Genomic DNA, 26,927 nt, shown 5'->3' on the forward strand with positions numbered 1-26,927 from the left:
GCCATGTAGGTATGGATTAAATCCTAGTTATATTTCAATGTGAATAGGAACACAAGAGGAAAATTAACTTAGTAACGTTTGACCATTAGTATAGGTGGGTGCATGTCAATGACCAGTATATTGTCAAGATGAATAGTAACTTTACTTTCAAACTTTTTAATTTTAGTAACTTCTCCACATTAATGGAGTTGCCGAAATAAATGATCAAATAATAAGATAGATAAAACAAGAAAATAAATCGAACATCATATTTATGTGATTCAGTTGGTGTGACCCATATTTCTGCAGAGAGCTGCACATGATTTTACTATAGATCAAACGATATAATGGATAATAAAATCACACTCAACTCAGTTAAGCACTCGGTCTTTAGTCCTCCTAATTTCCATTGTGAAACCTCTCAATCTTACAAGTAAACTCACAAATTTTAATGGTTTCAACACTTTCGGATTGCGTCAAGGTATAATTCAAGAAGAACCAGCCTCTTGGATGTTCTTCACAATGAAAACACTTAATATATATAGCCAAGAGTTAGATTCAAAACAGGAAACCTACTCAAACTAGCTACCACTTAATAGGAAACCAACTCCAGTTAGAAAAACTATTCAAATTAGACAAGTTTTCTTTTTGGACTCAAACTTGAGATATATTTCAAGAAATAGTTGCTATTATTTAGAGAAGTAAGTTTGCGCATATTGGTAGCAAGTAATTTGTTAATATAGTTTTTCTACAAATGAAAGTTGCTTATTTATGTGATTAAGGAATCCCCAATTAATTGCCTATCGATACATACATACATACATACATACATACATACATACATACATACATACATACATACATACATACATACAATAAGTATTATGCTTACGTCATTTGGTGCATTCCAAAAACACAGGTGATTGAATAACTTTACCAAAATGCATGGCAGTAGTAAATTATATAAGTAGCGGTGCTAAAAACTTTGGGATAATAGCACAAATGATCCATGAGCATTGGTCCAATGTCCAATGTCATCTTTAAAATTTTAATTTGTATAATGTAGTCTCCTGAATTTTGGCCCAATATGCAATGTCGTCTCTAAAGTTTTAATTTATTCAATATGATCCCTAAACTATTGGTAAATATTCAATGTAGTCCCTGGACTCTATAAAAATGTTAAAAAATTTGATGACCACGTTGAACATTGGACCAAAGTTCAAGAATGGCATCGTACATTGGATAAAGAAATTGCCAAAAAAGTTGTAAACCTATTGCACTTGTGCTAATTCGGTCTTAAACCTCTCAATTTGGCCAATGTAATTCTTAATATTTTGACTATTTACCAATTTAATCGTGAATATTTCAATTGTGCCAATTTAGTCCTAAACTTTTTGGCAATTTGCCAATTTAGTTTGCTCGACTAGTTTTGGCTAGGAACCACCGACGTGGTGACCGGTCGGTGCCGATTGTCCTACTTGACACGGTCAATACCGACATGGATGAATTTGGTAAATTTATTCTTCAAAAAAATTCTGAATTATTTTTATTTTTTTGTTATTTTTTTTCCTTTCTCGTTTATCTTTTTCCTTATTTCCTTATTTCCATCCCAGCCACCAGCCTTAGCGATAGCCGTCGAAGGTGCTCAGCTGTCGGCGAGCAGGAAGGCCGGAACAACCCGCACCGTCCGAACCGTCACGTTAGCGATTTTTGGTTAAAATTAGTTGAAAGGACAAAATTGACAAATCATCAAAAGGTTTATGATTAAATTAGCAAAGTGTCTCAATTGGCACAATTTCTAGGTTCTTGACTAAATTGGCACAAGTTCAATAGATTTATGACTAAATTAGCCAAATTGGAAGGTTTATAATTTAATTGGCACAAGTGTAATATGTTTATAATTTTTTTGGTAATTTCCCCACATTGGAACAAAGTTCAAGGACCACATTGAATAAATTAAAGTTTAGGGATGACATTGCACATTGGACCAAAGTTGAGGGACCATTTTTGTCATTTTTTATGAGAATTTCTGCTTCACCCCTAGAAAGATTTAATAAACACTAGTTACATTATTTATCTGCATTGATAAAAATGTGAAAAAGATTAGAGAAACGTATTAAAAGGGTCCTCTCAACTTGTGACTTTGATGTTGGATGAAAGCAGATTCTACATCTCCCAAACAAAATCTGAAACCATGGATTGAAAGGCAAGTGGGTCAGTTATACTTTTTTAGGCAACTCAGAAACATGGACATGGCTTTCATTTTTCAGTGTTCATATTTGACCCTTGTTCCGACCAAAGTTGAGGGACCATGTAATATATACACACACACCCCACAAGCACGCAGGATCCGCAGGCCAGATGCAAGAGAGCAATAACTATTGATGTACCAAAATAACTATGAAAGAGTTCAGATAGCAAGATGTCTAAATAATAATCAAAATAATCTATCCAATTAGATCTATGCAAGTTATGAATATGGCTATATGTAAACAAATGGTAGATATGAAAAGAAATAAAATTCTAAGCATAAAATTATGAAAAAGCTCACAATTGCTCCTCTCGGATGTATTACCTGTGGAACCTCCCTAAGTCATAATGAGGTATATATAGAGAATTTTGGGCTTCCTAATCCTAGCAAATTTAAGGTTCGTTTTCAACCGTCAAATTAGGATTCCTAATTAGACTAGGACTCATTCTTACCCATAGGATTTAAAAACCTGAAATTGAGAGTTTTAACCCATTAAAAGACCTTCAAAATTTCGGCCCAGGGAGTATGTAGCATGGGTTGGCCGAATTTCACATCATTGTGGGCTTAATTGCGCAAATTATCGGGCTTAAATAAGGCTTTACTGGAATAATTAATCAGTTAATTAAAGCCTAAATTATGAGCTTCGAAACATGCTCAATTTCCTGTAATTTTTCAGCACATATGTCCATGAATTGCCAAAAAAATTGTCCAGCAATTTATGTCCAAAACGCCTAACAAATTAAGCTCAATCTCGCACTGCCAATCCGGATAAATGTTAATGCAACACACGAATGAGAAAAATAAAATATGTTATGCATGAAAATTATTTTTGGCAAGAACTAAAATTAATTCTTATTTTTATGACATATGAATGATTTAAGAAAAACCAAAATTTAGATGTTAACATTTGCTCCTCTTTGAATGGAGGCTCGCAGAGGTTTCACTCAAAGACAAAATTGAACCTAAATTTTGCTGATACAAGTGATGAATAATAATTTTTTTGGTGGGAGTTTTAATCCCATTTTCTATGCAAAGCTATGATGCATGATATGCAGAACTGCAAATAACGTGTGTCAAGACTTCTCTCCTCCATGGAAATGGACTAATGAAACCCGCACATGGATCCCACATGAAAATATCTATTTTACCAAATACCTCGTAATGCTGATGATTCCCTTAATTTCCAAGATTCCTTTGCGGATGCAAGGATCTTAAGGTACTAGGGCCTTATCTGCAACTAGAGATTTCTCTCTAATACAAGACAGCACAAAATATGTGTAGAGCTGAAAATGTTGTCCGAGATCATAAGAACGTACATCATTGTGAGTCGGGAAAAGTAAAACCAAGATCACAAGAGTGTATATCATTGTAATTTGGTAAATGGACCAAGATCATGAGAGCGTATATCATCACGATTTGGTAAAATGAGACCAAAATCATAAGAGCATATATCAGTATGATTTAGTAAAGGGACCAAAACCACAAGAGTGTATATCATTGTGATCTAGTAAGGGATCAAAATCGTAAGAGCGTATATCATTGCGATTTGATAAGAGGACCAAAACCACGAGAGCGTATATCATTGTGATCTAATAAGGGATCAAGATCGCAAAAGCGTATATCATTGCGATTTGATAAAGGTAAAGATCATGAGAGCTTATATCATCATGAATCAATACCATCAAGGCTGAATAGCACAATTATGAGGGATGTATAACCGAATTGAATCGATAAATACAAAAGGGATGTGTCGCTTGAAACTCATCAGTGTGAACACAAAGAGGGGTCGTGTCGTATGAATCTCATAGCACGAACACAAAAAGGGGTGTATCATACGAATCTCATCAGTATAAACACAAAAGGGGTATAACGTCCAAAATGAATCATAACAAACATAAAGGGTGTATATGTGTAATGGTAACAGTGGTGCCTGTGAGGCATGCGGTGATATTAGGTTTGTGCCTTGTGAGGGGTGTTCCGGCAGTTGCAAGATATATTACGATGGCACCAGTGAAGACGATGCCGAAGAAGAGGGAGACGAGTATGGGTTCCAACGTTGCCCGGATTGCAACGAGCATGGTCTTATACGCTGTCCGATATGTTGCTGTTAGCTTCTGGTGGCGATGACAACGTATCGCCCCACACATATTTGTTAATTTTGAGTGTTCTTTGTTCGAGTGAATTCTTACAGAGAGAAGATGCTATTTTTTTTAAGGAAGATTACAGAAGGAAAAAAATTGTCATAGAAGTTGATCTTCTAATCACATGAGAATTTAGATTTAAGTGGTCCTTTTCATTTTCAGTTTAACCTGTTTAGCCACCTTGATGTTCCTCTCACCTGATCAACACTACATTCAGCCGTTGTTTTCTTTGCTTTTTGTGGTCCTTTTCATTTTCTTTCAGGATAATTGCTCGTCGAAAGTGGAGAGAAGCAGCTTCCGAATGGACGTGTCCATTCGGAACGAAGAGAGACTGTATTTGGTATTGATGATGATGAAACATCAGCAGTGATCGTCTCCTAACGGTGAATGAAAATAGGGGGAAGACATGTAAACGGTTGATAATTTCTCCACGTGATTAATACATTCCGTATGGAAAGATTAGTTAAGTGTTTATACAGTACTCAGTGGCGAACTTAAGAAGCACCAGTGCTGAATAATTTGCATTTGCACCCCTAGAAAAATCCAATACACTCAAGTTACACTGTTCGACTACAGCATTCCTGGATGATTGCTACTACGCACGTCCACAGTTGATACGTGTTCTCGAATTACCGCAAGCTAGAATGCTGAGTCCAGACACTATAAATACTTAAAAACCCACCAGAGCGACCGCGTCATCTATAGCTGAATAAAATAGGTTTAGGAGTAGAGATCGATTCATGACACTGGATTAGTTCGAAACAAAGCATTTTGGAAAACTCCTTTGGCCCAAAGGCCTTTGCATTTTCCCAAAGACATTCCCCCAAGTCGAACCAAACACATCCAAAGCAACGGCGAGCCATTGCCGATCAATCTGCAGAAACCATGCTTTCTTTTGAATATGATTTCAAATAACTAATCGATTGCATTCCTCTTGAGGAGCATCATACCATTGGAAAGAAAAAAAACGAAAGAAGCAAGAAAATTTATGCTGGATTCATTTTAAAATACTATGACACCAAACAGAATTCTAAGTAAAGCAACAGTACTCGAGAATGTGCGTGCACCATAAGCCTTGTGCCAGTTTAGTTATGTATAGATGCAGAAGGAGAACAATGATCAACTATCACTGAGGAAAACAGAATGATCGATCCTCTTCAGTTATAGATTTTACCTGTCCGCTTCCATTTGCTTAAACAACCCGAAAGGTATAACAGCTAAACAAAAGCTGCAGGTAGTTCATCTTCTCCATGTAAACCCAATGCAAAGAGTTTCTCCCTAATCTGTTGCAGCTCATTTGCAATTCCGCTGATGCTCATCCGTCTCCCAGGTGCACTGTTCGAACGAGCAACTCCAATATTGTACTAACTCTCTTGAAATAGGCCATCGCTTTCGAGAAGCCAATTTTGGGGTCTTTGGGGACCTAAATGGCTCTCTCTTTCTTGAAGCAGAACATTGTCTGTAATTTCGAGTACTCGTCTAGGAAAAGATTTTTCAACAAAACTATGAAGAGCCAAATAGTCTCTGAATGTGTCGTCAGTGGGACTGAACCCCGTGAACATCTCCAATAAGAGAATGTCGTAACTATAGACATCCCCTTCTCTTGAAACCTCGCATCTTTGTGCATATTCTGCCACACATTAGGGTAATAGTGCAGGTTAAATTGGAGTGTGGATCTTCAAATCAGAATGTAATGTGGCCAAAGACTATAAGAATTATCATTAGCTACCAAACTTCACACAAGAAGAGAGAGAGTATCTAGTGGAGCATAACCAATTGTCCGTCTAAGTCCCACTGAGCTAATTTGATTAGCTACAGTATCAAGGGATGATCCAAGAAGGAATTTGGCCAATCCAAACTTGCCAACATGTGCGACCATCTCCGTGTCAAAGAGGATACTACTTGGTTATAGGTCACAATAAACAATGGGCATGTGGCTGTGACGATGAAGATAATCCAGTGCAAAAGCAACATTAATAGCTATATTTATCCTTCGAATGAAATTCAAATTTTTCGAGAGCTCATTTCCATAAGATGTTGCGCTTGGGTGTAGCCATCGTTCCAGGCTTCCATTATCCATGAATTGATAGACTAAGGCCTTAAAATCATTTCCTTGATAATCACCACCTGAGCAAACTGTCGGTATCTTCAAGAGATTTCAATGTTTGTATCTTCAAGAGATTTCAATGTTTGATGTACTTTAATTCCTTGCACTCCACTATGAAGCTCTTCAAAGAACCATAACGAACTAATGAAGCACTTGCACGGCAACAGCAGTTCCATTTTCCTCGAGTATCCCTCTATAAACAGAACCAAAGCTTCCAACACCAATCAAGTTCGTTGAAGAAAAATCATTTGACGCTTTTAGGAGTGCTCCATATGACTCCTTTGGACATGAATCATTTATCGAACTTGAAGCTGGCTCATTTACTTTCTTCTTTAACTAATAATAAGAGGTATTCCAAGAACTCCAAAGATAATAGAAGCATATGATATTACTATATTTATTTTTCTGCTCTTGGAGCTTTTGGAGATGCAACTAGGGAGGTGAAATTTTGGCAATCTACTGCAGAGCTCATTGTTCACAATAATAGAAGTAGCGGTAACATTCTTAAAGACTCCTTCTTCTGGCAGCATGCTTCCAAAATTATTGTCGAAGGAAGTCGGCGGAGGAACCAAGCGGAGGAAGAGGAAGAGGAAGGAGGAAGAAGGAGAAAAGAGAAAAAGAAAAGAATAAAAAAGAAAATAAAAAGATTAAAAAGTAAAAATAAAAATTTTGAAATTTAAAGAATAATTAAATTTCTGACTCAAAAAAAGAATAATTAAATAATAAAATGTAATTTTAAAGAAAAGAAGTGTGAAAGAAAGGAGGAAGAAAATATGAGGAAAATGTTTTCCTCTTTTCAAAATGAGAAAATCATTTTCCTCAATTTTAGAAAGTCTTTTCTGTTGACCGGAAAATATTTTCCGTTGACCACTCATTTTCCACCCCCCAAACACCGGAAATTAAGGAAAATATTTTTTGGAAAAATATTTTCCGTGAAACAAACGGAGCCTCGTGAAAAATAAGCCATTCCTAGAAAATGTTTTCCGAAAAGTCAATTTCCAAGTAAATGACTATATTTTCCGGTGTTCGGTTGAGATATGAAAAAAAACTAGGAAAATATTTTCTATTGTTTTGTATGGAAAATTGGATTTAATTTTCCTCCTTGCACTTCATTCACTAATTTTTTGTTTTTCCTTTTTTCTTTTCATTTTTTATTTTTTTAAAAAATTGAATTTTTTAATATTTTAATTATTTATATTTTTTCCTTTTTTCTGTTTTCTTTTTTTCTTTTTTATGTTTTTCTATTTTTTCAATTACTGTTTTTCGTCGATCGCCAGCCACGACGACGGCCGGTGATTGGCCGCAGGCAAGGCTTGGCCTCGTAAGAGGACAGCGACCCCGAGCCTAGCCTTGTACGAGGCCGGCAACACCGGGCCGGGCCCGCGTGAGGCCGACGACGGCTCGCTTGGCCTCACACGAGGCGGGCGACGCTTGGCATAGCCTCACGCGAGGCCGGTGACGGTTCACCTAGCCTCAATCGAGGCCTACAACACCTGGCCGAGCCTCGATCGAGGCCCACGACACTAGGCCTCACCCGGCCGGCTGGCGATTGCGACTGTGGCTGGTGACCAGCCAAAGGAGAAGAAGGGATACTAAAAAAAAAAGACAAAAAAGACAAAAAAAATTAAAGAAAGTAATTAAAGAATACATTTTATCCGAAAAATAAAAAAATTCAAATTTTGAACAAATAAACAAAAAACAAAACGAAAGTAAAAAAAATAATTAAAAAGAAAAAAATATGTGAAAGAGAGGAGGAATGAAAAGTGAGGGAAATGTTTTCCTTTGATATTTTCCTCACTTTTAAAGGATTTTTTTTCATTTTGGAAAATATTTTCCGGGACTAGCTTATTTTCCGCCCCCAAATGCTGAAAAATGCAGAAAACATTTTTCGAGAAGTTATTTTCCGTGAAACAAATGGAGCCTAAGTTGAAAAAAGCCTAGCTTTGTGCAATTCGATATCCTAGAGGAATCGGCCCCTCAGATGATAAAACCATGGAACATTATGCCTCATTAAAGTCTAAAGAGCCTTGAATTTGATTCCTATTTGGCGTAACCTCCAGGAAGCTGCTGCGTCTCGCGCACCTGCTTGATGTGCGAATGTGAATGTCTTGCTGTAGAACAGGTGCTATTTGTCGCGCACCTGCTTGTCGCGAGTTTGCTTCCTTGGACACTCATACATTGATGTTAAATACAACAATTTGCATCCCCAGGCAACTGTATTTCGACTATCTGTTCCTTAATAATGTCTATTTGGCCCTATCTCCTTCCTTTGTGTTTTGTTGAATGTCCAGTTTTGTTAAGACAGACCAGGGAACTTGGTTCTGACAAGGTGGACTCTTGGATTTTTTTACTCGCCCCGGGCTACCTGTCCAATACAGCCTTCATCCGCCCACCACCACAAACTCCGGCAGTATGGACCCGTTTAGCAAAAGTCTACTTGTCGATCTACATCGGCCTCTTGGGACGGGAACGAGCAGAATCAATGCGTTCCAATTTCTGGCCTTGTATCGACTTTCAGATAGCACGTGAGATCAACTACTTCGAATACGCTACCATCTGTCAATGTGGAACCTCAAATTAGGAAAGAGGGTGAGAAAAATGCTCAACAGGGAAGGCTCTGGCATAGTATTGACTACTGAGTGATATAGGTGGTGAAATTCTGTTTATTACCCCTGCGCAGGTCACATTTCCATTTCGATTATGTACTGACTCCACCTTCACTTGCATCAGTCATTAAAATCTATCAGTCTTCAAAGAAAACAATCCAAAATTAAGCCATCTCGGGGTCAATCTATTCTTCAATGGTATAAGTTTCTTCTGCAATCAAAATGACTTTCCCCAGTCCCACATGGGCAAAAACTTCATTCCAAAACATGTTGTCTGCAATACGCGTGCAGTCCACCTCTGAGAAACTATACATCACTGTTAACTATAGTCCACACAAGGAAGAGATAAAATTAACACAATCACCAACATGACATAACACGGATCTTTAGACGTGCTGGTCGGTATTGCTAGAGACATGAACAGCAGTTACAGATTTCGCCACAACAACCGATGCACCGTAAACAAGCAAGGATGGTGCAGAGTTGCAAACGACTGCACACTGGTCATTCACATAGGAGCAAGTTTGGATCAAGCAGATGCAACAGATACGATCCAGCAGCTTGCTGCAACAGTTTGAAGCTGCCTTGACCAAGAGATCCGCAGTATCGGACGGCTTTCTTCAGCTCCTGGTGGAATGTTTGCAGTCCCAGTTTAGTTACCGAACTTTTTTACCCAAACTTCCAAGGAAAACTACCACTCTGGCCCTTTTGAAATTCACTTTTTCAGGCACCTATTTCAATGTGAAGATAATGAGCTCATGTTGATGAAAAGAAGTAAAGATTTGAAATCAGCTTCATCACTTCTAACATATGCCAAGCGTTGCTACATATATGGATGAGAATGGAGCATCTCAAGGTGCCTTTGGTTAAGACAGTTTTCGATTCTCACTTTACATCCAACAAAAAAACGAAAAATGCTTAGCAGCTCTGCAGGAGTCATGCTTATATTTAATCTGGTATAGCGAAAACAGTTGTTTTGGCCAGACACAGGAATGGTTTAAGCCTACAGGACTTGTTTGGTAACAATTCAGTTCATGGGAATAATTTCTGAGAAGAAATTATTTTTTCTAATTATGTTTCCGGGTACAGAGAAGTAGATTTTTTTTTCTTCTTATTTGTGTTCCAAATATGTTATCTGGTGACTAATCTGCTCCCGGGAATACAAAAATTAACTGACGTTACCAAATAAATTTTTGTTTGTTTTTTCTCTGTTCCCGGAAACAAAATAACATGAATCAGATAAACATGAGCATTACCAAATAGGCCCTAGGACACTGGTAGAAACTACTAGGTCATATAGTGCTCAATCGTACCTCTCCTGTAATATCAGATGTTACTTTCTCACGAACAGTTTCGTGTAAAATTATGCGCCTGGGATGGAACCCCTCATTGGATGCTCATTCTTGCAACCCATCATTAGACAGCCGCAGGAGAATTTAAGTAAGCTGGGAGTAACAGCAGCACGAAAATGGTATTGGTGCCAATCCAAATTTGCTTCCACTTCAGGGCAACTTATGTATGACCAGATGTTCTTAATTAAAGGGGAAATGCCATAAAAAAAATCCTAAACTATATCAACGGTGACCCATTTACTTTGAACTTTTTTTTTTTTTTTGCGACATCAAAAACCCAAACTATACTCAGTGGGACGTATTTACCCTAAACTTTTTCTTGTGACATAAAAGACCCAAACTTGTACATGTTTGACATATTTATCCTTCGTCAAAATTCCTTCATATTATTTTTCTACCAAAACAACGTCGTTTCTATTTCACATAAACCAAGTGGGCACCATATCAACGCCCTTTGCTTTCCAAAGTCCATTTAGGCTGATTTTTGACTATTTTTCTTGACGAAACTTTAACAAAGGGCAAATATGCCGCACAAATACAAGTTTGAGATTTTTTGGTGTCACAGAAAAATTTAAATTTAGGATAAATATGTCACGGTATGCATAGTTTGAGATTTTTTATGGCTTTTGCCCTTGTTTGAAAATGTGTTGTGCAAGAATTCTGGATATAGCAGATGTTAATAAATAACAATTGAACCACCCACCTGGGTGGCGCAGCTGGCTTGCGCACTCTTCCTCTCGCAAAAGGTCGAGTGTTCAAATCCCAGAGGCGTCGCAGGGTGACTTACCCAGTGGCACGTGTGTGGTGGCTAGCACGTGTTGCCCCCGGGGTTTACCCCCCGGCTGCCGGCCGTGCGGGGGTTCCCTGGGTCATCAAAAAAAAAAAAATAAATAAATAAATAAATAAATAACAATTGAATTTTCTGGTTAGAATGAATTCATGCATCTGAAGATCCAAGCTCGAGAAGGTAGATTTGTCTAAGGCAGCTCCTTTCAAAGGATATCCCCTTCCTGCAAAGTGTCGTCCAGCCAAACTTCCCTTGGCAACTGACGTGAATGACACCACTATAACATCTAAAGTTCGTAACTTTTCCATGCTAACAATCACTATCTATGTAGAGAAGTAAGTTTAAGCATACTGATGGCTAGTAATTTCTAGGGGTAATTAGTAATTTACACCTTTGAAAGATGCTTATCCATGTGATTAACGAATCTCCCTTCTAAATAAAAGATATCGATGTATCTATAATGAGTTTTATGCATATGTGATTAGATGCTTTCCCATAAAAAAAGATGATATAGTAACTTTAGCAAAATGCGAAAATTAAAAGAAACAGCAGTAACCTTCAGAAATAGCAGTGCGAGTAATTTGCTCTTGATGAGCATAATGACTTTTATATCAAAATGACATCAATATTTTGAGATAATATGCACTTTTGAATAAGATTTCCAATAGCTAATTAATTGCAATTCGTCTTGATGAGCATCATACAAATGGGAAAAAAAAAACAACAAGGCATTAAATATGGCAAAAGTGCAGCAGTAGTGCCAATATTTGTGTTCGACGCTCACTTTAGTGCCAATATTTTTTTTCGGATCACTAAGTACCAAATCAGAGAAAAAACGATTACCGAAGTGCCAATTCCGACCAAAAATGATTATTTAAGTGCTAACTCCGACCAAACAGTACACGTGGCATTTTTTATTAAATTTTTAATGTTACATATCAATTTAAAAAAAAAAAATCAACCCACGTGGCGTCCACGTGGATTGTTCAACTTAAAAATTTATTTTTTAAAAAAATTAAAATTAATCAGAAAAATAACCTAAAAAAAATAAAAAAAATAAAAAGGAACCGTGAGTTTGCAGCGGCGAGGGCTCTAAGCCCTTGCTACCGCCCCCACCATCGCCGGCAACGGCCGACGAGGGGGTGGGGATGGCCGAGGGGGGTCGCTGGAGGCCTCGCCGAGGCTAGGAGTGACCAGCCTTAGCGAGGCAAGGCTTGGGCGTCGCTAGGCGAGGCTGGCCGTGCCCCGCCACGGCGAGGCTCGACCTCACCCGGATCTAGGCGAGGTCAACCTCGCCGACCCCGCGAGGACTCGATGGGGGTCGCCGGGGCCCCCTCAACCATTGCCCACCCCTCGCCGGTAGTTACCGGCGATAGTGGGGGCGGCAGCAACGAGGGTTCACAGCCCTAGCCGTTGCACCGGACTTTTTTTTTTAACGTTTTTAAATTTTTACTTTTTTTTATTGCTGACTTGGAAACTCCGGCGAGTCACGTGGACACCACGTAGGGTTTCCGACGAAGCTTGCCGGAGTTGGTTCTGAAATAACCATTTTTCAAAAAAATTGACACTTAAGTGATAAAAAAAATATATTATCATTAAAGTGAGCGCCGTATACAAATATTGCCACTCATGTTGTACTTTTGCCCCTTAAATATGGATAGGGCAGTAATGATCAACTATCATCTTAAGAAAAAAATATATAGGTTTTACCTGTGCGCTTCCGCTTGCGTAAACAACCCTCAATGTATAACAGCTAAATATCAGCTGTTAGTAGTTCCTCTCGTCCATCCGAACACAATGCAAAGAGTTTCTCCTTAATCTTATGCAGCTGATTTGCGACTCCGCTTATGCTCATCCGCCTTTTAGGCTCTTCATATGAACAAGCAACTCCAATATTATACACCGTGACCGGACACTCTTGAAATATGTCGTTGCTATCGAAGAGCTGCTGCCTGGGGCTGTGGGGGCCTAATTGGCTTGCTCTTTCATGAAGCAAAACGCTGTCCGTAATTTCGAGCACCCGTTCGGGCAAAGCTTTTGTGACAAAACTATGAAGAGTCAAATTGTCTATGAATGTGTCGTCGGTGGGACTCAACCCGGTGAACATCTCCAGCAAGAGAATGCCATAACTATAGACGTCGCCTTCTCTTGAAACCTCACATCCCATTGCATATTCTGCCACACATTTAGATCATAGTGCAAGTCAAATTGGAGTGCGGATCATCGAATCAAAATGTAGTGCGCATTAGACTATAAGAGTTATCATTAGCTACCAAGCTTCACTTGAGAAGAGAGAGAAAGAGGAAAGAGAGAGATTACCTGGCGGAGCATAACCAATTGTCCCTCTAAGACCCACTGAGCTCACTCGATTAGCAACAGTATCTGCGGATGATCCAAGAAGGAATTTTGCCAATCCAAAGTCCCCAACATGTGCGACCATCTCAGCATCTAAGAGGATATTGCTTGGCTTTAGATCACAATGAACGATGGGGATGTGGCAATGATGATGAAGATAATCCAATGCAAAAGCAACATCAATAGCAATATTCATTCTCCGAATGAAATTTAATTTTTTCGGGAGCTCTTGCCTATCGAGTGATATTGCCTTTGGGTGGAGCCACCGCTCGAGGCTTCCATTGTCCATAAATTGATAAACTAAGGCCTTAAAATCATTTCCTTGATAATCACTACCCGAGCAAACTGCCAGTATCTTCAAAAGATTTCGATGTTTGATATTCTTTAATGCTTCGCACTCGGCTATGAAGCTTTTCGGGGCACCATGACGAACTAAATGAAGCACCTTCACAGCAGCAGCACCTCCATTGTCCTCAAGTATCCCCTTGTAAACAGAACCAAAACTTCCAACACCGATCAAGTTCGTTGAAGAAAAACCGTCAGTTGCTTTTAGAAGTGCTGCATAAGAAATGTTCGAACGTGTATCATCCACTGAACTTGAAAGTGGTTCATTTACTTTCTTCTTCACCCAACAAAGACATATGAAAGCCAGAATAAGAGCCGTTCCAAGAATTCCAAAAGTAACGTAAGTCGACAATATCACTATATTGATCTTTCTGCGATGGGAGCTTTTGGTGATACAGTTAGGCAGGTGAAATTCTGGCAATCCGCCACAAAGCTCATTGTTCCCAACAATAAAAATACCGGTTGCATTATTAAAGACTCCTTCACGTGGCAGTATGCCTTCAAAATTATTGTACGATAAATTCAAAAGTTTCAAGAAACGAAACGCAGCTAAGAAGTCTGGGATCCGACCCGACAAATTGTTGCGAGAAAGATCTAGTTCTTCAATGCCTCCCAACGATCTGATTGATTGAGGAATCAACCCTCGGAAAGAGTTGTCCCCCATCCTAAGTGATGTCAATGCAGTACAATCACCTAAACTAGTTGGGATTTCACCTTCCAACAAATTGTTCGAGATGTCCAAAGCAGTCAAAGCTCTTAAGTTGCCAACTTCTGTGGGTAGAACACCGCCCAAATGGTTACGAGACAAGTTCAGAAGGATTGCCAATGACGAGAGGCCTATAAGTTCCGGGGGTATGACGCCACTCAAATTGTTATCAGACAAATCGAGCAGATTAAGAGACCGGCAGTTTGATAGATGCGAAGGAATCTGCCCTTGAAAGTCATTCCCACCAAGATATAGTGCAATCAGCTTGGTTAGATTTCCCAAAGAAGATGGGATGGCCCCTCCCAGGTTGCTGTAACTTAAGTGCAGTGTTGCCAGATTTTGCAGATTCCCAAAATTTGAGGGGATGACACCTGAAAGCGGGTTGAGACCCATAACCAATAATCGCAGGTTGACAAAATTCCCTATTTCTTCTGGAATCTCACCAGATATTTGATTCTCGCTTGAAGTAAATGTTGTGAGAGTGGTGGATAAATTGCCTATACATTTTGACAACACCCCGCCAAACTTGTTCTGGTGAATTCCCACGTACTGTAATCTGGTGCTGTTAGTTAACGAGCAAAGGAAGCTCAAGTCTTCAGGTTTTCCACTTCCAAGCTGATTAATATAGACTTGAAGCCAACTAAGCTCATGCAAATTTTCCAAAGAAGGTACTTTCCCTGAGAATCTATTATCTCCAAGTTGAAGCTTATCTAGCTTTGTCCAATTTGATATCGAGGGAGGAATCGGCCCCTCAAGTTGGTTCCCAAGAACGCTAAAGAATACAAGATCCGGCAACTTGAGGCCTATGTCAGCAGGAAGAGTCCCCAGTATCCGGTTGTTTCCGGCATCAAACTGAACTAGCGAAGAGAGATTGAGTAGCGAAGATGGAATCGTACCTGATAATCTGTTTCCTCCAAAGGCAAGGACTTGCAAGTTTGTCAGGTGGCCGAGAACTTGGGGAATGCTTCCACCCAAGTTGTTCAGGGTCAAAGAAAGGATCTCCAGTGAAGATAAATTCCCTATGGACGAAGGTACAAACCCAATGAGATTATTACTATACATATAGAAAAAGCGTAGCTTTGACAATGAACCGATTTCTATGGGAATTTCTCCGGTTAGTTGGTTAAATTGAAGGACAAGGCTGACAAGGTTAGAGCAAGCTGATATGTTTTTGGGAATTTCACCGACGAGCGAATTGTTGGCTAGTAGTAAGATGCGAAGGCGGCGTAACCGGCCGACTTGTGGGGGGATTTCGTGATTGAGACTGTTGTTTTGGAGCCGTAACTCTGTCAAGAAGCTGAGGTTCCCAATATGAGGAGAGATTGATCCAGAGAGTCCTCGTGATCGCAAATCCAGGACCGTGACCCGCTGGTGACTCCGACCGCACGTGACGCCATACCACTGGCAAAGCCCAATGCTATTGTTCCATGAGTTGAGCACGCCCAGAGGATCTCCGGTTATGCCAGCCTTGAAAGCGAGCAGCGCGAGCCTGTCTGTTTCGTTGGAGGTGGAGGAGACTTGGTTAAAGCACAATGCAAGAGCAATACCAAGAAGCAAGTGGCGGGACTGAAACTCTGCAAAACCCATGCTTACACGCTTCATGACTCCAAGCCCAAGGAAGCGGGTAGATATTGAAGCACGGCAAAAAGGAACAAAGAGATCGTTTAAGTGAATAATCTAGACTCAGCAATCATTGAACAAAGCCGGCCAACCCCTTCTCCTACCAATGACTCAGCCTCTGAAAAAGACTGTCTCGCCTTATATGAACAAGAGTCAAGTTCGATGCATTTTTTTATCCGCCTGCATCGTGTGGCCATATTCTTGCTTGGACCCGGCCCAATCCAGATCCCACGTGGATCAGATCAATCACTACCATCGATCCGCTGGCCTCATAAACTTCGATGGTTACGATTGCACGCGGTTCGTGGAATCCGGGTGAGAGTGTTCACTGTGCTGAAGGTGGAGATGTGTGAAAAACCTGGCTGGCTAGGACTAAAATGGAGGGCATGAAAGCTCCATTGCAACAAATTCAGAGACAACAGACAACCACCGAAAGATAGCACCTGCCTACATATATATAGAAAGCAGTCTTTATATATGTCTCCGTAGCCAACAACTCGTTATCGATATGGTCCCCAATAAATTGTAACTCTGTTGTTAAATAAATGTCTATGTTTGGTACAACCTCCGTTTTTTTTTCAACTTTATTTAAAGCATCTAATATAATTGCCATTACCAGATGCATTGATGTCCAACCTAGGTCAATGTTGGACAAAAAATGTGCATCCATTCGTCTAGGAAAAGTTGCTGCTGATCAAGATGAGGCATTTGAGTAATATGCATCTGCGCGATAAAGGAAACACAGGAAGACTGATGAACAAGTAAGCTAAGAGAGGCTATACTACTAAGATTACGAAGTTTTTCAATTTGCTCCTCCCAATAATACAACTACTTGCAGCCGGAATCTGTCTTGACCCATTTATCTCCAATTTCTTCCTGTTATTTTCCTCCTCTACTGATTTTGACATTGGTTTGTCGTCCAAGTATCTCTTAACCGATGATGTCTGAGACTCGTTTTGGGGATATATTTTCTTGGGAATTATTGTCCTCAAAAGTTATAACGTGAGAAAGAAGGGTTAGCTGATTAATTTGACTTCATCTGCAATGACACTTTGTGCTGTTTCATTCTCAGCACAAGATGAACATGACTAATAAAATGAGTACAAGAACGACCGAAGTTCATCTTCGAAGGGGACAAGACAAGACTTTGAAAGAATCTCTAACTAGATATTACATCTGGAAGCCAACTTTTGATTATGCAGATCAACTGCTTGTGATTCTAAAGGAACGACTTCCCATTGTAAGAAAGTTTAGCTCCTTTTTGGTCAAATGCTTGATCTTGTAGTTTTGAGAGCTTTCAAATCATCTAATTTATTATAGTTGTGTCCATTTACATGTTATTAGTACTTGGGAAAGATTGGAGCAAAAGTTGACCGCCATAAGTTCATTCTAAAGGAAGAACATCTGCTTTCACTAGCTTGCTTTTGTGGATACTTCCAGGCAAGTACATTTTGATATGTGTCCCTCAACAATGACTATTTGGCCCTATTTCCTTGCTTTGTGTTTTGTAGAATGTCCAATTTTGTTAAGACAGACTAGTTTTCTGACAAGGTGAGACCTCAAATTAAGAAGAATAACAGTGGTTGGAAACATAGGCATGGCCAAGAAAGAGGGTGAGAAAAATACTCAACAGGGAGGGCTCTTGCATAGTATTGACTACCTAGTGGTAGGGGCTTCACAGACAGAATTGCAGCAATGTCGTAAGGGAACGAGGTGAAATTCTGTTTATCACAACTCGGCCAGACACGTCTCCACTTCGATTATGTATCACTCCACCTTCACTTGCTTTAGTCATTAACATCCGTCGGTCTTCCAGCATTAAGCCATCTCAGGTTCCATTTATTCTGTAATGAAACTTTACCTAGAAAAGGCGACACTTAGACCTGATCTGGAAATACTTTTCTCCTGCAATCCAAATGACTTTCTGCAATCCGCGTGCGGTCCACCTCTGAGAAGCTGTACATCCCTGGTGAGTGGTGACTATGATACACCCAAGGAAGAGACCAAAGTAACACAATCGGATATGACATAACTCAAACCTCTATACATTCTGGTCAATGTCACTAGAGACATGAACAACAGTCACATATATAGAAAGCAACAATCCATGCACCCGAACCCAGTGAATGCCAGTGCAGTGTTGAGTGAGAACGACCACTCACCGGTCATTCACGTAGGAGCAAGTTTGGATGAGTGCAATAGATATGATCCAGCAGCTTGCTGCGACAGCACAAAGCTGCCTGGACCGAGACATCCGCAGTATGGGACGGCTTTTCTTCAGCTCCTGGTGGAATGTTTGCAGCCACAGTCGAGTTACCAATGCCTTTACCCCAAACTTCCAAGCAAAACTGCCTTCTTGAAACTCACTTTTCCTGCCACCGGTCATGATGTGAAGACAATGAGCTTCTGGTGATGAAGAGAAGTAGAGATTCATGGAATCACTTCTAATATATTCCAACCTTTGCTCCATATATAAGTAAACGACGAGATTGGAATCAGCTTTCGTTTCTTATCTTCACTGTAGACATTTAAAAGCATACATACTTTGATTCCTTCTACTTAACTCCCATCATCAGAACATGTCTGTTACTATCACCAGAACATCTTGTCTGTTCCTTGTCCCATTTAGGACTCAACATCAGAAGTCTTTGCTGAAATTTCAATTTCCTTCCTCTTCCACTTTCAAGAAAATTTTTATCTTGGAGTGTTCTTTCATAAGCATATATTTCTTTCACAGTAATTTGGAGCTTTGTAAGTCAATCTTTGTAAGTCTATCGAGTGACAAATTATGGACGATGCAAGTCAAAAACTATGGTGAGGAAAAAGCATCCATTTTGGCAGTACGCGGAAAATTTCTGCAACGATCGTTTTTAAAGGTTGCTTTTGGAGTCGGGACTTTGCTGGAGGCATTCTGCTCGTCAAATCACATCTCTCTTTGGGAATTAGAGGATTGTCTTATTATGGGACCGGCGGACCGATGGTACTAAGAATTATACACTACTAGATGTTACATAATCAGTAATAATTACCAAAAAGAATTTCTATACCTATTACACGACGGGAAATTCAGTCCTCGATCTATCAATTTTGCCGATTTAGCCTCAAATATTTTGACGGTTTGTCAATGTAGTTCTTTCCGACTAATTTTGATCGGAAATCGCTGACTTTGACTTCAAAGGTCCGTTTGTCATGGAAAATGGAAGGATTCGAAAGACATTTTTCTAAAAGCAATCACTTACATCGCTTGAAATAATTTATAAACGAAAATACTTTCGTTATCCACAATAATTTATGTCCAAGTATGTTTGTGGACATGAAAATATTTGTCTGTTCGTTTATTTTTGCAAGCGATACAAGTACTCTTGTATAATACATGGGTCACGTATGTTTCTAATCTCCGTATTTCATGGCCGGTTTTTCATCCGAATGGTTCATGGTTCGTGAGAGTCATACGTTTAACATATCGTAACTTTTCTTTGCGATAATTTCCTCCCAAACGAAAAGTGCCACCACGTGGAAAGAAGTTAGTTTCTTCCACAGTTGCCTCTTCACTTTTTTTATGAAGGTGAGTAAGGTAAAAATAAAAGGGTCACGAAAAACCTCAAAGTGATACAAAAGTGATAAATTTACCCTCAAATCATTTTTTTTTTACCACAATAAACTCCAAAATGATATACATTTAACAAATTTACCCCACATTATTTTTTACCATGAAAAACTTCAAACCGATACACTCGTGATAGATTTACCCCAAACTAAATTTTTTTACCACTAAAAACCACAAACTTGTACATTTGTGACAAATTTACCCTTCATTTTTTTCGATTAAATTCTACCATCAAATTGAGTAGTTAGAGAATTAACCAAATTTGCGTGACGTAGAGGCAATCAAGAAAGCCGCATATGTGAATATATAACCTACAAAAAAATGGGATCCGGATGTGAATGAGTCGAATTATTTATCTCTCGGTCTATTAGTGAACTATCTCTCCAGGGGTCTAAATGAAGGAATTCGATGACACCCAGCATTGCTCCATCGGGCTTTCGCCCATTGCAGAAAATTCCCTCTATCTATTGCAGGCTGAGGACTATTTCTCCTTCCCCTTCTTCAAACTCTAATTGACACGTGACAGTTGATGGGTATCTTGGTTTGGTTTTTTATCCTCTGTTTGTCATAGATGTATCAATTTGAAAATTTTCGTGGTATTAACCAAATTGAACGAAAACTAGCATAAGGTAAATTTGTCACAAGTGTACCAATTTGAATTTTCTGTAGCTAAAAAATTAGTTTGGAACAAATTTGTTATATGTGTACCAGTTTAGGATTTTTAGTAGTAAAAAAATCAGTTTGAAATAAATTTATTATAGATATACCAATTTGGATCTTTTGTAATCAAAAAAATAATTTGGAATAAAATTTGTAGTAAGTGTATTATTTTAAAAAATTTCAGAATATTAACCCAAAGTAAAACACGCTATGTCCATGTTTTAACTCATTTCCATGAGCTTTTTACTTTTTCACTTTGTACGTGAAAACATCATTGGACTTTATTTTTCCCTCCTTTTTTACTTCAACTTTCCTTCCCCTTCTCTTTCCACTTCCCTTAAAAACTCCAGACAAATGTGCACTGCACGTAACAATGTGATGCAGGAAACCTTTGTCGAATGATTACAGCCTGTATTTGTAGATCTATATACTTTGATAATTACCCGAGCACGTGATTCCGGGAGATCGCCATATTTAGTTAAGATTTATCAAGTGCTTGTGCTTCGGTTTGTTTAGTGAAAATTTGACTGTAGAATATTCTTCAAAAAGTCTTTTTTTTTTTTTTTAGTGTTTAACCGAAATTTGAAAATAAATTGAAAATTATTTTCGATCGTTTGAAAATAAAAACTTACTTTCATTTCCTAAAGAGAGATACCTCATTGTAAATAATTTATTTTCTTCTCTTGTGGAACTCAAGCTTAGGTTCTCGGAACTTCGGCCTAGCCTTGGGGTACTCCAAGCTCGGGTGCTTAGGTCCCAAGACCTAAGCGTCCGAGCTTAGGGTACTCGGACCGGCCACTAGGGTCTTGCACCTAGACCCCGGCTCGGCATCAGAACTAGGCCCCGGCCTCGGGGTAGTCGAGCTTGTCAGCCATGGTCCCAAGACCCAAGACCAAGTGATGAGAACCCGAGCACAAGCACCAAGCGACCCGAGACCGGTAGAAGGGAGTCGAGTACCTGCTCATAGCCACCAGGAACCCAAGCACAGGCATCGGGATCTCGGGCATGACCTCAAGTGATCCGGGCCCAGATTCTGTTGACCTTAAGCCCAACCGTCGAGGAACTGGGCTCAACTTTAATAGTCCCGGGGATCGAGTGCCAATGACTTGAGTGCAGGAGCCAAGTACCCGAGCATGGCCGCCGGAGACCCTAGCACAAGCACCGTAATCCTGGACCAACCCTCGGTGTGCTCGGACGGCCGCCGAGCACCCAAGCATAGGCATTGGGGTCCCATGCTCCAGCATCGAGATTTAGTCAAATTTTGGAATATAATTTCTGATTTTCAAAAGAGAATATTATTCTCTTAAATTTAAAAAATAGAATTTTCGGTGATCATGAAAAATTTTCGATTGACTTATTTTTCTAAGCAATCCAAGTACCAAAAAAAAAAGAAAAATATTTTCCAATATAAAAAAAAAAAATCACCAAACAAGGATGGTTGAAGGGATTGGAGCCCTCAGGCACAAAGGGAAAAAAAGGGTAATGTGATGTAAGAGAGAGGAAAGTAAAGCTGAGAACGTGTATGCAAAGCGACATGATGGTGGAGCACTTGATGGACAATCATTGGACCAACTCACATCAAGTCCTCGAACAGTTGGACGATGAAAGTCCCTCCAGCTTGGTTCAGTGACTTCAATTACATTTCCTCTATTTCCTCTCTGGTCCCCATCTCTTTCCATGCACGATACAGCTAAGTTTCTATGCCATATCTCTGCAGATATTTTTCTGGTATGCACCTAAATGCATAGTGCCCTTCAGAAAGTTGAAGATAGTAACTAGGCTACTTCAGTTTGGTTAAGACCAATCTATGATGAAATTCACTAATGAGTTTTCGACAGGTTCGACTTTCGGATTCTCGAAATTTCTCGCCGGTATCTTCGCCCCCTTGCCCCCCGAAAAATATGAGTTAGACCAGATAAGAAAAAAGATGTGATGGGTAAGAAAGAGAGCGGTCAAATCATTTTTCTCTATTTCTTACTCAACTTGAACTTTCCTGTTGCCCCATCTTGTGTCCAGTCATTAACTAAACTCAGAAGAAGGGAAGGGGGAAAGGTAAAACATGTCATAAAAGGTTAGTTTGACCCTTCACCCAAAGTGATTGTCCAATGCCACCACTTTAATCATCAACTTTCCAACCAACATTTGTTTTTTGCTTCCCTTCCTTATCCTCCATTCTTCTATCTCCTTCTCCTTACCCTTGCACACTCACAGAGAGAGAGAGAGAGAGAGAGAGAGAGAGAGAGAATGGCATTTGCAGGAACAACCCAGAAGTGCATGGCCTGTGAGAAGACAGTCTATCTGGTGGACAAGCTCACGGCCGACAATAGAATCTACCACAAGGCCTGCTTCAGATGCCACCATTGCAGAGGGACTCTCAAGGTATGGTTTTGTTACAGCCACTAGCATCAATTTGTTGTTTGACATAGAAAATTGTTGGATCTCAAGGCTTTCTAGTTAATCAACAACTGATCAGATGTAAGTTCGATATAATCGCAGTTTCAGAGCTCCAAAAGAGTTGCATTTGTGTAGATCAATACAAGCTAGACAGCACTTTAGTACAGGATGACATCCTGAATGGAATTCGCTTGGGGTTCTCTGTAGTTTCACAGAAATAGGCTGGGGGGAGCCCAAATTAGCCACCAATTTTGCTGAGAACACTCAAGATCGGCCCCGATAAGATTCGATCAAGCTCATATAATAAGCTTTTGAACTGATCATCTGTGCATGCGAGTGACGATGATTTGTCCGTGACCCGCTAAGCAGCCGGGTTCATGCATGATTTGTTGCCAAACATCATGATCATTATTATAACAGGGGACCTTTTTCACGGAACAGACAGCTTCACTTAATTGGTAATCAGAGGATTATATACAGACTCTAGATAACTAGCTAAAGCACATATCATATGCAGCTTGGGAACTACAATTCATTCGAAGGAGTCTTGTACTGCCGGCCGCATTTCGATCAGCTCTTCAAGAGAACCGGCAGTCTCGAAAAAAGCTTTGAAGGTAAAAATTGAAGCACACAAGTCGTGCTCTATTTTCTTTCTGCTCTTGTGAAAAAGGATCACACTGATTCTTCCTTCATCACAAAAATGTCCTAGGAACCCCGAAGATTGCAAAGCCAGAGAAACCCATCGATGGAGAGGTAATTTCACCACGACTGTGGTCTTGCCTGAAAGCTATGACAGTTAGACTAAAACAGTCATTGTTCTCCTGCATAAATCTTCTTTGAACAGAGACCAGCGGCGACCAAAGCCTCCAGTATGTTCGGGGGAACAAGAGACAAATGTGTAGGTTGTAAGGGCACCGTTTACCCGACCGAAAAGGTAAAGATTTCCCGGTCTATTCATAGAACTTGTGATGCTAGAACTTGACTTAGTCCAAAGGCTGCTTCACATTGAACATGTTTGATGCCCTCGAAATTGCAACTTCAGTACAACCATTTTCGTCATCGTGCATACAGGTGACGGTTAATGGGACTCCATACCACAAGAGCTGCTTCAAATGCACCCACGGGGGGTGTGTGATCAGCCCATCCAACTACGTCGCGCATGAGGGGAAACTCTACTGCAGGCACCACCACACTCAGCTCATCAAGGAGAAGGGCAATCTCAGCCAACTCGAGGGCGATCATGAGAAGGAAACAGTGGCTTCTGAATCATAAAACGCCTCGACCTTGCACTACCTTGTTCCTTGAGCTGTCACTATGCTTCGTGGCCATCAGATTTCAGGCCGGTCTTCTTACGCTACTAGAGATTATATGTCTATCTACTAAATTCGAGATGTGTGAGCCTTGATCGGTTCGATTTGCCTTCTGTTTTGCGATTGCGGATGATTACTCAGGTTGGTTTTAAGTGTACAATAAGTGGTGACTGCTTCTTGGCTTGTGAAACCACAGAGCTTGCTTTCTTTCCAGTCTTGTCTAGCAAGTGTGCCTTGCATCCCCATTTTTTCCATTCATTCAACACACTTTCCTGTGTCCTTGGTGAATCTTGATTTACTATGGTTGTGAATTCTAAGTGAAAATTTCCGACAAAAAGAAGCATGATCTTAGTTCGAGGCTTTGAGAAACATCTTACGACTAATCTCCCCGTGCTTCGAAAAGTCACTGTTTGTTGTTTCAAGCCTATAACTCCATCTTTGTAACTCTAACTTTTTGAACTTTAGGTGATTCTTCGGACAATCCATCGAGTAACGGAACTATATCGATACCATGTTTCATTACATTAACATCATCGACATTCTTTCTTGTTACTTTGATCGGTGAAAGAAACCTTTGTCTTAAAGGAACGGAAGGATCAGACATGCCAATATTACTGGCAGAGTTCTTCTCTTCTGTTGGCACCATTCTCATCGCTGCTTCTCATTGCTGCATTCACAAAGCTCCTCAGCACCGTGGTGGGTCTGGCCCTGCATTGATTTTTTGGGTCAATAGTACAAATCTCATTCATGACTCGAACGAGTTAACTAAAGCTGCTTTAGAAAAGTGGAATGTGCAATGTCACATCGCACATTTCTTAATTTTTTATAAATGTTCAATCTAATTCACAGACTATATGAAAACATCCATTGTTATCATTTCATTAGATCGAACTCAGGGGCAACATTGAACATTTTCATATAATATAGGAGCCAAATTGAACATGCACCAAAAGTTTATGGATCATATTGAAAAAGTTAAAAGTTGAGGGACGGCATTGCATATTGAACTAAAGTTTGGGAACCATGTTGAACAAATTAAAAGCTCGAGGACGACGTTACACATTAGGCCAAAGTTTGAAAATCGTTTGTGTGATTTTTCCTTATTTATGAGTAACTCAGGTACAAAGGTTCTGTACCTTTTTCCCCTCCTCTTTGGGTAATTTGGCTGTAAATGGTAAATCCGGTGGGATACGGAATGCCAGATTGAGTCGGGCCTTCTATAGATTTTGGGCCAGCAGTAGTGTGAATTGCGAAGGCACGCCATGTATTGGGCCCGAGGCCCAATTTCATTCACGAGAGCGAGCCCAATCTATTCGCATCCGTTCCATCGCATAGTCAAATTCAGATCTTTTCATCAAACTGGGGTGCTAGTCAAGTCAACTCCGTCTATGACCACAAAAAAAAAAAAAGTTAACTCCATTTATGGACCCACGTCAAGCTCCATTTATTTCGCGATAAAAAAAAGATAATGATTGGAGATGACTTTATCAAAGGCACGCATGTCTATATTCTTAAGAATAGCCTCGAGAGAATGTGCAAGTATGGCGATAAGTCGATAACATGGTGTAACCGGCAAATCATAGTTGCGCACATGCTATAAATGTCGTCCTACTCGACAACATATGTGCATGTAGTTCGTTTTTAGTTGTCAGTGGTATCACGTGTCATTGTCACAAAGTATATCCATTACAAATAATGCCGGCTCCCATTAGATGTAATGATCAAAAGGAAACCCGATCCTTTGAGATCGCCCCGTCGGCCGTGGCCAATCGGGCTTGAATTGGGCTCAATCAAATGAATCGAGCTTTCTCGCCAGATGACCTAACTTGAGCCAATGCTAAGGGTGTGCAAAGGAATTGGAAATTGCCCAAAACTAGATGAGACAGGTCCGAAATTGGTGGTTCCCAAGGAAATCAGTCCAATTTTCGATTTCAATTTACTCAACTAGTGAGTACCGATTCGGTTCCCAATCCCGCACGTGGAACCGCCCACTCGGACCGAACCAGTATATATCTTAAAGAAAAATTCCAACTTCCTTTCGGTAAAAGAGAGCCTTTCTCGTTAAACCCCAAAAAAAAAAAAAAAAATCGAGTCTTTCTCGCCTACTTTTTGATATTTGCCTTATATTCCTACTCGCATCTCGCGGTCCTCAAAGGAGAACACACATCAAGGTACTGACAATTACCTTACGGTCTTCCTCACCCTCCTCATGGGTGTCTCCGTCGAGATTAATGTGTGAAAATGATAAGCAAGAAACGAAACCAAATATCCAAATGGGAGCGTCCATCTTGAAATCATATTACCATTTCGTGTTTGATAAGTAAAGCCCTCGTGCAGATTTCTTCATTATCCTTACATTTTCCCCGGCAAAGAAATTCTACATAAAAATTAGGTTCACCATGATATTAATCGATAAATGTAATTTTGTAAGAATTGAGAATCGATTCCATAGATTCATTTGGAAATTGGACGAGATCGGCTATCCAATTCTCGAATGGATTCATTGAATCAGGTCATTTAGCGGGAGGTTCGCGGTGCCACGACGGGCAACCGCCCACTTGGACAATGCTCGCGCGCCCAGCGGATGTGCCTGTCGATCGTCAAACTCCTGATCAGGTCCGAACGCCACGCATTCCGAGAGAGCGCTGATCATTCAATCCGAAGAGGCGAACGAGGCCTACGAGGGACATCCCTGCCTCGTGCGGCC

General features: G+C 40.0%; 2 protein-coding genes across 6 annotated transcripts in view; one reads left to right on the plus strand and one right to left on the minus strand.

The window, feature by feature from the left end:
* Window positions 1–16,507, minus strand: part of LOC115739559 (probable LRR receptor-like serine/threonine-protein kinase At3g47570) — an 83,680-nt gene extending 67,173 nt beyond the window's left edge. For 2 of the 3 annotated variants that reach the window (XM_048274501.1, XM_048274502.1), the window contains exon 1: window positions 13,543–16,507. In XM_048274501.1, coding sequence (XP_048130458.1) covers window positions 13,543–16,231 — 2,689 coding nt within the window. In that variant the 5' untranslated portion in view covers window positions 16,232–16,507. Of the gene's footprint in view, window positions 1–9,264; window positions 9,816–12,933; window positions 13,399–13,542 lie in introns of those variants that run through there. The other variant, XM_030672711.2, reaches the window with a different exon arrangement.
* LOC115739614 (LIM domain-containing protein WLIM1-like) overlaps window positions 1–24,508 on the plus strand; it is a 29,097-nt gene extending 4,589 nt beyond the window's left edge. The window contains exons 1-6 of one of the 3 annotated variants that reach the window (XM_048274512.1): window positions 22,463–22,467; window positions 22,728–22,895; window positions 23,428–23,524; window positions 23,620–23,663; window positions 23,755–23,844; window positions 23,982–24,508. In XM_048274512.1, coding sequence (XP_048130469.1) covers window positions 22,761–22,895; window positions 23,428–23,524; window positions 23,620–23,663; window positions 23,755–23,844; window positions 23,982–24,182 — 567 coding nt within the window. In that variant the 5' untranslated portion in view covers window positions 22,463–22,467; window positions 22,728–22,760 and the 3' untranslated portion in view covers window positions 24,183–24,508. Of the gene's footprint in view, window positions 1–22,462; window positions 22,468–22,727; window positions 22,896–23,427; window positions 23,525–23,619; window positions 23,664–23,754; window positions 23,845–23,981 lie in introns of those variants that run through there. The other 2 variants (XM_048274510.1, XM_048274511.1) reach the window with 2 other exon arrangements.
* Window positions 24,509–26,927: the final 2,419 nt, after the last annotated feature.

Source organism: Rhodamnia argentea, chromosome 2 (assembly GCF_020921035.1).
Source record: "Rhodamnia argentea isolate NSW1041297 chromosome 2, ASM2092103v1, whole genome shotgun sequence".
Classification (NCBI taxonomy): Eukaryota; Viridiplantae; Streptophyta; class Magnoliopsida; order Myrtales; family Myrtaceae; genus Rhodamnia; species Rhodamnia argentea.